The sequence below is a fragment of the Corythoichthys intestinalis genome, chromosome 17 (genome assembly GCF_030265065.1).
Source record: "Corythoichthys intestinalis isolate RoL2023-P3 chromosome 17, ASM3026506v1, whole genome shotgun sequence".
Lineage (NCBI taxonomy): Eukaryota > Metazoa > Chordata > Actinopteri > Syngnathiformes > Syngnathidae > Corythoichthys > Corythoichthys intestinalis.
The window spans coordinates 9,811,194-9,828,383 of NC_080411.1; the positions used below are offsets into that span (position 1 = coordinate 9,811,194).

Below are 17,190 nucleotides of genomic sequence, written 5' to 3' on the forward strand. Positions count from 1 at the left end.
TTCAAGCTCAACCCCCTCTTGAAACCAACTACTCTATTCACAACTGTAAATATTTAGAATGTTTAATAAATCTAACATGCATTTTTTTATAATGTGAGAAAATGCTCTGGAATTGAACCCAGAACCTCTCGACTTAGTGGCAGACGTGCTAAACACGAGTACGCTAATATCTGATTTTTGGTTTTCATTGATTAGCCTTTTTCATGCATGAATTTTCTTTCTAAAATATTTTTTTACGATCATATATAACAAGGGTCCGAAAATATTTAAATAATTTTGGATTAAAACTAATGATTCATTGAAGGATCCATTTTTTGGAGAAAAAAAAAGTATATATTAGGGCTGTCAAACGATTAAAATTTTTAATTGAGTTAATTACAGCTTAAAAAGTAATTAATCATAATTAATCGCAATTAATCGCAATTCAAACCATCTATAAAATATGTCATATTTTTCTGTAAATTATTGTTGGAATGGAAAGATAAGACACAAAACGGATATATACATTCAACATACGGTACATAAGTGCTGTATTTGTTTATTATAACAATAAATCAACAAGATGGAATTAACATTATTAACATTCTGTTAAAGCAATCCATGGATATAAAGACTTGTAGTTCTTAAAAGATAAATGTTAGTACAAGTTATAGAAATTTTGGATTAAAACCCCTCTTAATGTTTTCGGTTTAATAAAATTTGTAAAATTTTCAATCAAAAAATAAACTAGTAGCCCGCCATTGTTGATGTCAATAATTACTTACACAATGCTCATGGGTGCTGAAGCCTATAAAATCAGTCACACCCAAGCGCCAGCAGAGGGCGGCAAAACTCCATAAAACACAACAAGTGGGCAATTCACTGTACTGTCATTTAAATCTGTTTGAGCGGGGCATGTGCCTTAATTGCGTCAAATATTTTAACGTGATTAATTTAAAAAATTAATTACCGCCCGTTAACGCGATAATTTTCGCAGCCCTAGTATATATATATTAACATATATATACAGTGGGTACACTGTATATATATACACTGACAATGGGAAAACCCATTGACAGTGTATCAAATACTTGTTCTCCCCACTGTATGTATGTGTATATATATATATATATATATATATATATATATATTAGGGCTGTCAAACGATTAAAATTTTTAATCAAGTTAATTACAGCTTAAAAATTAATTAATCGTAATTAATCGCAATTAATCGTAATTCAAACCATCTCTAAAATCTGCCATGTTTTTATGTAAATTATTGTTGGAATGGAAAGATAAGACACACGACGGATATATACATACAACATACTGTACATAAGTACTGTATTTGTTTATTGTAACAATAAATCCACAAATGGCATTAACATTCTTTCTGTTAAAGTGATCCACGGATAGAAAGACTTGTAGTTCTTAAACGATAAATGTTATAGTTACAAGATATAGTAATTTTATATTAAAACCCCTCTTCATGTTTTCGTTTTAATAAAATTTGTAAAATTTTCCAATCAAAAGTAGAGCTGCGCATGGCCCGCATATATATATATATGTGCGTGTGTGTGTGTGATATCCCTCGTTTTTCGGACCAGAACCCGCCGCGTGAAGTGAAAAACGCCTCCCCTGTGTTCAATGTATTTATTCAGATTTAGCATTGGAAAGAAATACATATAAGACATGTTTTTTCACTTTTTCCCCCCAAAGTATAATTTAAAGAAAAAAAAAACTGTGTAAATAAACTATTTTTAATAAATGTATTTTAAGCACTTCAAATGTTTTTTTTAACCTTCAAATGAAGTTTTAAACATGTTGTCTACTGTACATGCCACGAAATTAATTTTAAACAAGAATAAAGTAGAAATAAGCTTGTCTTTATTAAATGCTTCATTGAGTGAATCCACTCAAACCCGCTCAAGCTGCTCACTTACACACAATAAGTTGCCACAGCAACTGTTTAACAAATTTAACAATGATTGACGCATGCGGCACTTTTAAGTTTCGACTTCCAAGCATCTCTGGCAAGATTAGTCCTTAACATCTGTCAATCACTGTTAACTTTAATAAGCAACTCCAGTGCACTGCTTGACCAAGGAAAGTGGCAGGAGCGAGAGACTATGTGATTGGTTCAGACAGTTCTATAAAATCCTGCATTTATTTTTTTTTTAAATTGAAAAAAGGGATCACTGTATATATCAGGGTTCACTAAATCGGGACCTTGGAGCCATTTTTCCTGTCATGTTTTCCATGTCTCCCTCCTCCAACACACCTGAATCAAATAATCAGGATCATTATCAGGCTTCTGGAGAGGTTGCTGATGACATAATCATTTGATTCAGGTGTGTTAGGGGAGAGAGACGTAGAAAACACGACAGGATTGATGGCATCGAGGTCCAGATTTGGTGAACCCTTGTATGTATGTATGTATGTATGTATGTGTGTATGTATGTATGTATGTGTGTGTATATACATATACATATACATACATATACATATATATTATACAGTGGGGAAAACAAGTATTTTATACACTGCCAATGGGTTTTCCCATTGAGTGTGTATCAAATACTTGTTCTCCCCACTGTATATATGGCGGAAAACACTGGCTTGAAGTTCCACTCTGAGACCCCCAATTTAGCCAAATTTCAAAATTGTCCAATATGCATGTGTTTTGTGATACATCATTACAAAGCTTAAAAGCTCAATTTTCTGGGGGAAGAAAATTTTTGAACAGGAGGGCATTTAAAAAAAAAAGACAACGTTTTAAACCCCTAAACCCAAAGTTGAGGAGCATGAGAGAGCATATTTAAAGACACCATGATTTTAAAGAGATATTATCGCGTACTTTATTTCGATCCAAAAACTTTGTGTAGCATGTCTCATTGACTGGCAAGACACAGCTGTGAATGGCCACAGCCGGACTTTGTGGGGATTTTATGGGTGAAACACAGTAATATAACAACGGCCATGATGCAGAAATCACAGACATCAAGGAGTGGTCGAGATTTTCTTTTTCAAATATTTACCCTTTTAAGCTTTTTTTTCCCAATTTTTCTTCTGTTTGGATCGATTATTTACCATCTAAAATATCGGGTGAAATGCGACAGTAACAAAAAAAAAAAAAAAAAGTACAATTAAGCGATAGTTATGAGGTAGCTATCCGTGACCTATTTACAGACACTTGTTTTTTCACTGTGACGCAATTTTTTAAAAAGTATAAAATATGCGAATGAATAATTTTAAATTTTTCATTTTTTTAACTAAATATGAGATATCAATTCATGATTCTAAGCTGAAAATGAAAGACATTTCGAATAATAAATATAATTACTTCTTTTTATGGCTGGGTTGAAACAAAAGCGGTTGCACGGTATCTATAGACGGGTGTTTCCAGGGTAAAACGGACAAATTAAAAATAGTTTGGGGGCTTAATGCGCCATGAAACTGCTATGGCAGCATATTGTTCTATCAAACACAACAGGTTTTTTGGCTTAAAATACTGCAGTTTATTTTAAAGAGGGGTGCAAGAGCATTCTCAGCCGTTTCTGTGTTTTCCGTCATATAATGCATTGTTCTAATTTTTTTTTTTTTTTGCTAAAAAGTAAAACTTAAATGTGTGTATTTTGCTCTGGGAATCGCACCGCCAGGTATTTATTTTCTATAAATCTCGTGACCTCACATAGTTTAACTCTATTGCTGCCATTGACAGCAATAGACGTCCAATCAATTTGAACTGGAAGAGGGGCTGACATGCATGGTGGCTTCCAGCCCCCCTCCCAGTTCAAATGGATTGGACGTCTATTGCCGTCAATAGGCATTTTCAATACCACTTTCCCGTTTTTTAACGACCACCACACTGAATGTGTTAAACTAATGATCATTTTAAATTGACGTCCACTGTATTATTGACCACTGTCCCTGAAAGTGTTAAATGGGGAAAACCTAGCTAAATAAAAAGTGGTGTTGCATGATTGTAATGAGTCCAAACGAGCTTACTTGTCCAAAGACAGACTTGACGATGGGGTGCAAACTCGCGTCATAGTCCGAAACGGTGCTGAGCCTTTTGGACCTCCGGCCGGAAGCGGGCCGTCTCGTAGCCGGGGCCGCAGCGGCGACAGGGGCGGCGGCGTCCGAGCTCAGGCTGGAGGCAGAACCGCTCACCCTCTTCCCGCTGGTCTCGAAAAAGAAGTCGGCGTCATCCCGCTTTTCTTTACCCCCACCCGGGGATCCCTTGGCGAGCCCCGCGGACTGCTTGGACCTGCCGGATTTGGGGCGCGTCTTGCGCTTGACGTCCTCGGCGCCCTTCTCCGCGTGCCCGGGGCGGCACAAAGGTCTCCTCGCGCTCGCTTCCTCCATCCGGCCGGCGTCGGCTCCTTTCTGACCGCGTTGGTTCCGGCCGCGCGGACCGCGTTCGGACTGCGAGCTTCTACGCTGGAGACCCGTGGACCTGAGCAGGGATGTGGCGGATTCGCTTTTCGGCAACGATGTGCTCATGGTCCTCCCATGGCCAGACCTTGCGGATGATGCTGCGGGTGCGCGGAGGACATCGCACGGCTGCTGGATCCACGTCCGCGGGGGTCGGATGGAGGTCTGCGGCAGCTGCCACCTGCCGGGACAATTGCAAGGGAACTGTTCCCCTATACTTTGTTCAAGTTGGAATGGGCGCACGCACAGTGTCCACGATGCAAGTTCACCAAGGAGACCCACGTCACCGCGGATTAACACGCGCGTAATTTGTCACAAGAGTGAAGAAGAATCCACTGCTGCAGCTTTTAGCGCAGTGGGAGGATGCTATCAGTCCTCTACAATGGGAAGGATTTCGACACTTTTCACTCGTTCAGTATAGTAGAAGCAGTGCGTGAACGCTGTCTTGAAGATAATCATGCTCATTTGACTGTTTTATATCGTAAATCAAGTATATTAAGTTAAATTGTCTCAACAGTGGACAGCTTTTTGAAAGTTGACACTTGATCTTTGACCATTGACAGAACAAGTGACTATTTTGGTCACAAAACATTTTTTTTAAAGCAATTATTATATATATATTTAAATGATTAGTCATTGTTGTATTTTTGTATATTTTTTATAATCATGAATAAATTTAGAAATTGATTGGAAAAAAATAAAAACAAGTATATGGCGGAAAACACAGACAAAGCTGAAAAAGCCGTTTCTGCTCTTGCACCCCTCTCTATGATAAACTGCTGTATTTTAAACTAAAAGAACTGGTATGTTTGATAGAACAATACGTCTATATGCTGCCATAGCAGATTCATGGCGCATTAAGCCCCCAAACTAGGGTTGTTCCGATCATGTTTTTTTTGCTCCCGATCCGATCCCGATCGTTTTAGTTTGAGTATCTGCCGATCCCGATATTTCCCAATCCGATTGCTTTTTTTTGCTCCCGATTCAATTCCAAGTCAATGAATCAATGGTCCCGTCCTAACATGCCAATAAAATAACGATACTAAGAGATCTAACATGGTCAAATATATGCAAAATGCAGATCGTTGTTCAAAATACCCAAGCGTCCAAAACAATGTCACACCAAACTGTCGTAATTCATTTATTTCGGCTGAACAATTTTTTTAGCATGCGCAGGGCGACCACAATGGAGAGCAGTGCTCATGTGGACCTCCAGCAAACCTGCCTTCTCGTAAGCGATCAAATAGTGGAGGAAAAATGACAGCTAAAGTAAATATAGCACATTGTAAACTGCCGTCTTTAGTTTTACTATTGACGGTCTGCAACGGGCAGTGCATTTTGTCGAGTGACGTCTGATTAAAGCAACTCGTGAAGTCGTGGTACTTTTTTTTCTGACTTTGCGACAAGGGCCTCCCGGTTCGAGTGGGGTTCCAATGATAGTTTTCCTGCTCGGAGGTTGTAAACTCTGACTTCCCACCTTCCTCGAATGCAGCATCAGTCTATAAAGTCTTGACTGAAGAACGGCAACATTAAGAGGCTGTGGAAACAGACAGAAGAAATGGGCAAATGAGAGTTTCCACAAATTCCCTGTGAAGAATGAATGAGGAACAAAACAAACTGTGGATACTTGCTGCTGGCTACAACATAAACACACCGGTGGAAAAAAATATTACTCTGCTCTGCAGCCTGTTACTGACAGAGCTGCTGGATTACAAATATTTCTGTTCATACTACAGTTATTGAAATGTAATGATAAGTTTTAATAACCTCATCCTGAAAACAGTCAACACTATTGATTGCATGGGTCATCAGTGATTTTCATGCATGCATATGTTGTTTTTTATTGGCATGCTAGGACCGGCCCATTGACTCGCACTAGCTTAGCCACTCCGGAGCCCTGAAACTAATATATAACTAACTGCATGGAATTTGTTGAAATCAACTCCACCGACTAATTAAAACCCCGCTAACGCGAAGATGTCAAAATGTCAAAAATTTTGAACTTCCCCTTTAATGGCATGCAATGAGTTAAATACTATGAAAACAATCAAATATTACTTGGGGTGACCAGTGTATGCCGGAAAACACTCAGGCAAGGGTGTAGGTTATCATAGGTATGGTAGGGACATAAAACCAGCAACTTTTAGGGATGCTCAAATTGTCCCCACCAACTTTTAAGCAACCTTATTTGCATTATATAATCAGTTCAGTTATACAGGTAATTTAGATTGTCTTCCCAATAAATTGAAAGGATAGAATTGACCCTACATTATGTTCAGACTTACATTTACCCCTCTCACTTGCTGAATGAGCTTGTCCATATTTTCTCCTTCAAACGCACGTTTGATTGGCTAATGACTAGAACCCCCAGATTCACACAATCCCAACAGAAATACATGTCGACATGCCTTCTCCTCCGCCCCCTTTGAAGAGGAGGGATATTAGAAGGTTTTTTCGGCCAGCAGCAGCCATTTTAAGCAATGTAAAAAGATGTCAATGTCGTGAAGGTGGGGAACACACTACTAATTTTGCAACTGAAAGCCCGACCTGCATCAGAGTTAGCATAACATTAAACCGTGTGAACTTGCTAACCTGTAAAACTCGAGTAGGAATCTGTTTAGTGACATGTCTTCCTGTACTTTTTCTACTGTTAACGTTAATCCAACTGTGCATTTTGTGCATTTATTCCCTAAGTAAAATGTTAAAATTTTCTATCTCTTATCATTAAAAAAATATTTTTATTTGCAGCCGATGCACATTTTTTTAACACCCCCCCCAAAAAATCCAAAAACACAATCACTGTAAATTTCCTTTATATAAAGCAAGCATTTTGAAAAATTACTTTCTCCCATGAAAATAATTTTATTGTAACCTTTTTTCATTTTTATGTAGGAACCAGCTATATTTGAGCTAATCGTTTGACAGCCCTAAATAAAATATAATTAGGGGTGTCAAACGATTAAAATTTTTTAATCGAGTTAATTACAGCTTAAAAATTAATTAATCGTGATTAATCGCAATTCAAAACATCTATAAAATATGCCATATTTTTCTGTAAATTATTGTTGGAATGGAAAGACAAGATGAATATATACATTCAACATACGGTACATAAGTCCTGTATTTCTTTATTATAACAATAAATCAACAAGATGGCACTACCATTATCAACATTCTGTTAAAGCGATCCATGGATAGAAAGACTTGTAGTTCTTAAAAGACAAGTCATAGAAATTTTATATCAAAACCCCTCTTCATGTTTTCGTTTTGATAAAATTTGTAAAATTTTCAATCAAAAAATAAACCCGCTATTGTTGATGTCAATAATTACTTACATAATGCTCATGGGTGCTGAAGCCTATAAAATCAGTCGCACCCAAGCGCCAGCAGAGGGCGGCAAAACTCCGAAAAACACAACAAGTACACCTTTCACTGTGCTCTCATTTTAATCTGTTTGAGCGGGGCATTTGTGCGTTAATTGCGTCAAATATTTTTACGGGATTAATTAAAAAAATTAATTACCGGTCATTAACGCGATAATTTTGACAGCCCTGAATATAATATAATATAATATAATATAATATAATATAATATAATATAATATAATATAATATAATATAATATAATATAATATAATATAATATAATATAATATAATCATAAATAATAATAACACTATTAATTAAATAGATAATAACCAAATAACCCTCTCTGGGTTCTTCACAGAAAAAAGAATAAATAACACTATTGAAAAAAAAAAACATTTTTTTTTTTTTTGTTCAGGGGGCCGGACCAAATGTGGAGGCGGGCCGTAGTTTGGGGACCCCTGCTTTAGACCTTTAACCCTTTATTGGACAAGTAACTAATTTAGGTCATTTTTAAAAAATAAAAACTATTGCTATTATTTTTGAAATTATTAATCATTACTGTATTTTTTCTTATATTTTTATGATTTCAAATAAATTCATAAATTAATACAATGTTAATAAAAACAATTTAAAACATTAAAATGAATAAAAACAAAAATACACTCTGGTCGTGGCCCTAATTAAAACTCTAAAGTAGATTTTTTTCCCATAGTGTTTAACTCATTGCATGCCATCGATGGCGATAGATGTCCAATCCAGTTTGACTACAGTGACTGAACAAATTTTCATTCACTCCTCCCAGTCAAAATGGATTGGACGTCTAGTGCCATCAGTGGCTACCAATGAGTTAAATGTGTCATATTTTGTGCATGAAAGGGTTAACAAAAACTGCAACATTGGAGTAGAAAGCCTTAATTGTCATTGTACAGAGTACAATGAGATTTAAAGCTAATAATTAATTAATAAAGCTATTATAAAAACACATGTTGTAGTGCGCACATATTATTATTATTGTAAAGGCAGAATCAGAATGTGTAATGGACCTATCACAAAGCCCCGCCCCCTTGTATAACTGTCAGCCCAAGGTATTGTCAAATTCACTCTGACAGTGATTGAGTGAACGAACAATTTATGGATGATGGCGGGAGTTCAGATTTCGGAATTTGCGCTACCACAGCTGGCAATAGATGTGTTTTTTTTTTTTTTTTAATTAGATGCTTTTTTTTTTTTTTTTTTTAATGAAGTTCATATAGATACAGACAGAGAGAGTGTTGCAGTATGCAGTGGAGCGGTATGCCCATGGTATTAAACTTTACAAAAAGGAGACCATTATTATAATCGAGACGAAATGCTACCACTTGCAACTTAAAAACGAGAAAAATATCTAGCTATTACATTAGCTACTGAGTAGCGTTCATAGTAAGCTTTTGTGGCGATGAATAAGCAGTCTATATAAAGCTGGATTCTTAATATTATCCAGAGGTGCCAAATAGACAATTTACATCATAAACATACATGGGCAACATGAATATGACGTAAATAAATGTTCAATGTTGAGAGAGCGGCGTGCATTTGAATTGACCACAGCCACATGCTAGGTGCGTGAGGAGAACTTTCCTTTGTGTGCGTCCGTGACCAAATGTAAGTACATCTTCCTTTTTTTTTTTTTTTTTTTTTTTTTTTTTTTTTTTAAATGGAAGTGTTTACGCTGGGAGTTATATTTTATTTTATTTGTGTAGTGACAGCAGTGTTGTTTTTGGCAGCCATTTTATTTTCGTCTTAGTTTTCGTCTTTTGGACAATAATACTTATTAGTCTTAGTCATATTTTAGTCATTTTAAAATGTGTTTGTCTTCGTCTAATTTTTGTTGGCGAAAACTCGGGACTAATTTCGTCTAGTTTTAATCGACTTTAACTCAATATTTTCGTAAGATTCGAAAGCTTCAGCTTTTGGGCAGAGGGCAACAGATTTTGATTTAAAATGTCCTGGTATTTCAAAGCATTCATGATGCCATGCACCCTAATAAGTAGGGTTGTTCTGATCATGTTTTTTTGCTCCCGATCCGATCCCGATCGTTTTAGTTTGAGTATCTACCGATCCCGATATTTCCCGATCCGATTACTTTTTTTTTTTTTGCTCCCGATTCAATTCCAATCATTCCCAATAATTTTTCCCGATCATATACATTTTGGCAATGCATTAAGAAAAAAATGAATAAAACTCGGACGAATATATACATTCAACATACAGTACATAAGTACTGTATTTGTTTATTATGACAATAAATCCTTGAGATGGCATTTACATTATTAACATTCTTTCTGTGAGAGATATCCACGGATAGAAAGACTTGTGACTTTGTATATTGTGACTAAATATTGCCATCTAGTGTATTTGTTGAGCTTTCAGTAAATGATACTGCAGCCATTCAATCCAAATGCATGATGGGAAGTGGAACCATGACTGTGCGTAGTGCTACCAATTGATATATTTTCTCTGCGTTGGGAAATAACATAAGGTGTTAAGAAAAAGATCAATTGCTTCTTTGCTTCACCACATTACTCCCCATGATATTTCTAATCGTAGGGAGAGGGATTGTAAGGTTTTATCCTATTAAAAAAAAGGCTCCAAAGGCTGCCAAAATTCTCTCTACTCATTTTGCGTTTCCTTTTATCTCCCTAAATGGATAAAACGGCGCCATTACAGATGGAGCGTGACAATTAGTGACGGGATCTGTCGTTCACTTGAGTAAACGAATCCATTCCGGTTCGTTCAGTAAAACGAATCGTTCAAACGAATCGTTCAACGAATCGTTCGCCCCCCTCATCTCCCTCCCCACCCAAATGAATCGTTCGGTTAGTGAACGGGAAGTGACGTTGCCGAACGAATCACCAAAGACCGCTTCGCAGTATAACTGAACGGGAAGTGACATTGCTTGGTCCCTCCCTCTCTTGCACATTGACCACTCGTCGTAGTTTCAGAAATGAGTGACAGGCGATATCATTCTGCTCTCAGAGACAGCCTCGTCTCCCTCCCGCTGCTGCAAAAGCGAGGGAGGACTTCCGCGTCGTCTGTCCTAGTTCTATGGGCTCAAAGTCATGGCTCGTGCTTGCATTTCGAATTAGGACACGGTTAAACATTTTCCTTTTGAGGGGGAAGTCGGGGTTTGGGGTCGGGGGCGCACGGACTTTCTTTAGCATGATCTTGCTCACATATACAATGCTGCTGCTAACAGCCAACGCGGCATGCTTGCTGTCACGAAAATAAAAATAAATCGAAAGTTTAATTTCTAATTATGGAACGGCCAACACATCATATTAACCTCTCGCTCTGTTGTATTTTTGTTTTTTATTATTAAGATGATCGTTTTGAATTTTTGCACTGGTATTAATAAATAAAATAATCCGGTCAGCTCCCCTGTCGTCCCCGCATCTCAGATCGTCAAATGCTGACGAGAAATAATTGTTTGCTTTATGATTTCGCCTTTCTACTCTTATTAGTCTGTTAAGAAAAATGTAGACATATTGCGACATCTCCCGTGTCCGCGCGCTTTGTTTTTGGGGCGCTTGAGTAGCACATGATGGACGGATTGACATAATTTGTCAAACCAACCGACACCCTCTGACACGAAAAAAAAAAAAAAACACTCGGAAAAAATTGACATGTATATACAGTTTCATTGCAAATCAGTATTATGGTGATCATACTAAATATTATTTTTTTTCTGTGCACATATGAGGTACATATCGCTGCCATGAAGCCTCCATATAGTGACAGTTCTCTGCCCGCTTCACTGCCGTCACGCGACCGCAGCTCAGGTTTTGCTTGCCTCGTAGCTACGTGTGTTTTAAATTACTGTAAATTTGATAGTATATCGTCATAGGCACAGTCCCGAGTCTGTTGAGAAAAGTAGAACACTAAACCATGCTCGCTAGATTTGTGTGGTGTTTTTGTCTTTTTGAGCAGCATTTGATAGGCTCCACGTTAACAAATATGTGACAAAGTCGTTTCCTTTCATTTTATGACTCGTTCACCGCATAGTCATTACTGGAAAGTCAAGTTAGCAGCAAGCTAGGTCAGGAACCGGAGGACCGAATCACTGAACGGGAAGTGACAAAACTCAGTCTTTCCCCCCTGCCTGCACGCTGGCTGCTTATTGGCCACACGTGGAAATGAGTGACATACGCCATGATTCTGTTTCCGCTCCCTCCCCTGCCCGCGATGAGGCTGGCGTCTGATTGGTCGTGTGCGATGTCAGAAGACGCTGCCGCTTGCTCAACGCCCTCCCACGCAGCGAACAAGCGCCACCAACTTCATAGAACGAATCAGTGCAGATGGTGATTAGTTCGGTCTCGTTCACCCAAACAATTCGTTCAAAAAGAACGAATCGTTCGCGACCGATACAACACTAGTGACAATGCGTGAGTGGGTCGAGCAACGCATGCATTAATTGCGTTAAATATTTAACATGATACATTTTCTTAAAAATTAATTAACGCCGTTATCGGGATAAATTTGATAACCTTACCTTAAGCCTAAACTAAAGACTCTGGATGAGTGTAACATATTACGTCTGTAACGTTAAATACAATTAGAAAACGATTTAATTAAAAAATATATATATATTAAAAAAAGGCATGGCCGATATTTTTTTGCTGATTCCGATACTTTGAAAATGGCGTGATTGGATGATCGATCGGGTCATCTCGGGACATCTCTAATTAGAACAATGGTTCTTCACCTTGCTAATGGTACTGAACCCCACAAGTTTCACATGTAGATTCCCCGAACCCTTCGGAATTAGATGACCAAGCAATTTTTTTTTCAAATTCAAAACCGATATATCTAAGCTAACAAGCTAATACTTACCAATTTCCAGTTCAAAATTCTTCTCATATTGATGGCATGTTTTATAAACAGGTCAAAATTTGGGACCACGATGTCCCATTCCCAGGGCCTTTGGAAGCGAAAGAGCTCCACAGGATCACTGACCCACCCCCATACTTCACAGTGGGTATGAGGTGCTTTTCAGCATGCGCATCTTTTGTGGCACGCCAGACCCACTTAGAGTGTTTGTTGCCAAAAAGCTCAATCTTCGTTTCATCTGACCAAAGTACACGGTCCCAGGCTTCAACTGGGCCCAAGAGCTGAAGATGGGTCGTCACTGGGTCTTTCAGCAAGACAATGACCCAAAACAAATGGCCAAATCTACACAGAAATGGTTGACCAGACACAAAATCAAGCTCCTCCCATGGCCATCACAGTCCCCAGACCTTGTTTTGTTGGCAAAAGGGGGTTGTACAAAGTATTAACACCAGGGGTGCTAATAATTGTGACACACATTATTTGATGTCAAATAATTTTTTTCTTTATGTGGAATTTTTTCCCCACTGAATGAATGCACTTGTATTGAAGGTTGGATTTTTGTCCTTTTTTCCATTAAGGTCCCATATTATTTGAATTAAAAAAAAAAATTATTAGAAGCTAAAAAACACATCTTAATTAGGGGTGCCAATAATTATGGAGGGCACTGTAAATGTCGAGGGAGCAGCCGATTTGATTGGCTCCGAAATGAGTCCGTATGTTCACGTCCACGGTGACGTAATCTGTCCTTTTTGAAAACTGCAAAATTATCAGTACAGCAGATAACTAATGATTTAATGGTGAGGGTTGATATACTAGTCGTTAACTCTTTCTATGCTCTAACGGCGATTGACGTCCAATCTGTTTTGATTTGGAGATCTGGCAGCAATCAAATGGATTCGATGTTCTTCGCCGTTAATGTCAGGCAATGAATTACCAGGACATTTGCGTTTAAAATCCACAGTAAAAGCTACACATCCGCTGCCTTCTTCTCATGCAAAACTATTTTTTGCCTCAAGATAAAAAAAAAAAAAATTGACTTATCGCAGGCTACATTTGTGTGATCTTGACTCAGGATGACGTCAAGTACGGGCCGAGCGTGCCTTTTTTTGCTACTTAACATGAGCACATTTGCCAAGGAGCGTTGCATGAGGATGCCAGCCGAGCCATGTTTACTCCCGGGGTCGTGGAGGCCTCTCAGCAGATGTCCACGAAGGCCCCAAAAAAAGAAAAGAGTGTGGGTGTATATTCATATATGTGGCCAATTAAGACTTGAGCTTGATAGCGAAAAACTGTGAAACAAGCACACTTTGCCCTGAGCTCCCTGGGGCATGTGTGTGTGTTCTGACATCTGTGCCTCCTGTGCTGCAGGGAACGCACGACTATCTCCCCTGCATCAACTTTAGTATTAGCCTACATTAGCTCATCTGCTCCTTTGCCTTCCTTATCACCCTTAACTCCTTCCTAACCATTCTTCTCTTCATCCCATCCATCTTAGCTTAACACTTACATTTTCAGCTTTTTCTTTTTTTTGGTTGGTTGTAGGGTTGCAGCTATCGATTAGTGCTGCAACGATTAATCGATTAACTCGAGTAATTCGATTAGAAAAAAGATTCAAATAAAATTTTGCTGCCTCGAGTATTTGTTTAATTAAAGTGGCTTTGTAATGGTTTGTTTTTAAAGTGTTTGAATTTACTTTTATTGATTTAGGTGGATATACTGTCTATAGTCGCAACTGTGAATATGACATAACTCATTTTACATGGCTGAATCACGCTGGTCCCTGGTAAGACCAACATAAGATAACTTCATGTTTGATCTAATGTTTTTTTAATGCATTCGTTATATGTATATTTAGCCGTTTTTTGTGGGAATATGTGTTTCAAACATTCAACAAAAAAAAAGTTAGCACTTTATAGCACTTAAGCTAGTGGACTTTTGCTATGCAAGTTAGTCATTTTTTGTTGTTGTTGTACTTAGATCCGCATTTATTTTCTATATTGTCAGCTCAGGTATTTTAATTTTTTATGTTCCTTATCTGATTATTCGATTATTCGAACTAACTCGTTTATCTATTTATCAACAACTAAAATAATCGATTGCATCAGCCCTACTATTGATTATTTGAGTAATCGATTCATCTATCAAATAGTTAGTTCGAATGATCGAGTAATCGGAATAGGAACATTTAATGCGTTGCAGAATAAATTTTAGGAGATCTAAAAACTTTGAAAACGAGAATTACATGCGGAGACAAATTAAAATTCCCTTGTAGTTTTTCAAAGTATGCAGAGATGCGCTTTCATTTCACCAGAGCAATTAAAAAAAAAAAAAAGAATAAAATTTCACTGAAATAAAGCAAAATACCTGAACGTAAGCTTCAAATGTAATAAGAAAATTAATAAATGAGGATCAAAGTACAACAAAAGATCAATTGGCTAACTTGCATAGCAAAGTCCACTAGCTTAAATGCTATAAAGTGCTATTTATTTATTTATTTATTTATTTTTTAACAATGTTCTTAACAAATCTTTCAAACACATATTCTAATAAAATAATCATATTAGCTCAAACGAAAACTTACAATCTTATGTTGGTCTTAACCGGGAGCAGCTGGATCCAGCCAAGTTAGCTGAGTTATATCATATTCACTGTTGCCGCTAGAGGGCAGTGTATCCAACCAAATCAATAAAAACTAAATGCAAACACTTTAAAAATAAACCATCACTATGCCACTTTAACAAATCGAATCCTCGAAGCAGCATAATTTGTTTTAAAGAGTTTTTCTAATCGAATTACTCAAGTTAATCGATTCATCAAGCTAACGAGCGAAAGCCAGGCAAATGTTTATCTTGAGTAACCTGGTAGCTTCCCTTTTTTCCCCCTCCTCGGACAAAACTTTTTGTCTCTTTTTTGCTCTGCCATCTTTGCAAAATTTACACGAAAGCATTCGCATCCACTTCCGTCTTTATAGACAAGTGTCCGAGGTATATTCGCTTTACTTCCGCATTTCTGCTTGCGACTTCCGTTTTACACTTTCTCTAAACATAACAACAGTAGAACTGTAGTGGCAAAATAAAGCTAAAATATTGCGCTTGAAACGATGATGATTGAATGATAACGATGATGATTGTAATTGTGATGATGTTTAATATTATTTACTACAACTACGGTACTGCTGTGGCTGCAACACATGCTCTCTGCTGCTAGCCTGTTGCTAATCAGTACGTGTAGGATGGCACAATTATGTAAACACATGTAAACACACACAACACGCAAGCGTTTTTTTTCGTTTGTTTACAGGTGGAAAACGCTGTTAGGCAAGGGAAGACAACTTGATGTGCCTCACAACAACACTTTCTCTACGTCGATGGACATATATCGAGACTACATGCATTCTACTTTGATGATGGAAGGCTCGACTTATACTCCACTGACGTAAATATTTTTCTAATAATCTTATAAATTGAGATTTAATTACCTGTTTTGCACATGCACCAATGTTTTTAAATTAAACAAGAAATGGGATCAAGTTTTATTGCGATCAATATCTGCAATAAAAAAGAATACTATTTGTGTTTATATGTACATACCTTGTAGTATTTCCTTGGAAAAACAAAATCCGTGTCAGCCCTTCTGCATTCGGCAACTGTAACATTATTTGTAATTTTGCCTCATTTTGGTCACTCAAGTGGCCGGCGTATTAATCGACACCTCATCTTAACACAGGCTACTCAGATTGTTAGAATTTTGTCCACGAACATTCAACGAAGTGATAAGGATCTACCTAAAAGATTGTTTGGTAAAGATTGTTCTTAGGTTTACAGCACATCCTTAACTTATTGTCTGCAGCTGGTTTCGATTTAAGGCGTATGGTGAGGTAGATCCACACTGGCGATTTAAAGCTGGGCACTGTTCAAAACATTCCACTTCCAACCATATATATATAGGCGCTTCCAGGAGTTCACGCACAGCAAAGAAAGTCTCAGAGTCTCATCTACCTTGTGCTGAATCCATTTTTGGAGATTCTGTGGGTTCCCCTGGTTTGATTTTGCAGTTTTAACTTTGTCAACGCACTTCATGTTGTTCTGTCTAAACCGAAAGTTAGTAGCAGAAATGATCAAAGATGGCGCCACCCATGTTTCGCTCAGGAAAGTTGTCTATAAGGGGTTGAAAGACTGACCACAAACACATCCACAAACACCCCCCACACCCAAAGAAGATTACCGTAATTTTTGGACTATAAGCCGCTACTTTTTTGTTTTTTTGGGGGTGAGTTAATAGGCAACACATGCCTCCTAGCATGCATTGCAGCACTATAGATATAAATAACAATCAAAATTCATGTTCTGTGCTAAATATTTATTCAGTTACTGTTCCAGTTTTTTCTTCAATTGCTTGTTATGGTATTTGGTAACACTTTCTTTGGCAGCAGCGTCATAAGACTGTCATAAGACCGTCATAATTATGACATGACACTATCATGGGCATTACTGAATGCTTATGACAGATGTCATTATGTGTCATCTGGCAAATTGTGTCAC

At 37.6% G+C, this 17,190-nt stretch overlaps 2 protein-coding genes across 3 annotated transcripts in view; one reads left to right on the plus strand and one right to left on the minus strand.

Moving 5' to 3' along the window:
• The window catches only part of LOC130905433 (calcium-binding protein 1-like), an 81,982-nt gene extending 77,225 nt beyond the window's left edge, over nucleotides 1-4,757 (minus strand). Inside the window, exon 1 of one of the 2 annotated variants that reach the window (XM_057818826.1) lies at nucleotides 3,988-4,757. In XM_057818826.1, the coding sequence (XP_057674809.1) occupies nucleotides 3,988-4,485 (498 nt within the window). In that variant the 5' untranslated portion in view covers nucleotides 4,486-4,757. The remainder of the gene's footprint in view (nucleotides 1-3,987) is intronic. The other variant, XM_057818827.1, reaches the window with a different exon arrangement.
• LOC130905432 (glutathione hydrolase 5 proenzyme-like) overlaps nucleotides 1-17,190 on the plus strand; it is a 52,331-nt gene that overhangs the window by 745 nt on the left and 34,396 nt on the right. The window contains exon 2 of the mRNA XM_057818825.1: nucleotides 15,950-16,084. Within this exon, the coding sequence (XP_057674808.1) occupies nucleotides 16,017-16,084 (68 nt within the window). The 5' untranslated portion in view covers nucleotides 15,950-16,016. The remainder of the gene's footprint in view (nucleotides 1-15,949; nucleotides 16,085-17,190) is intronic.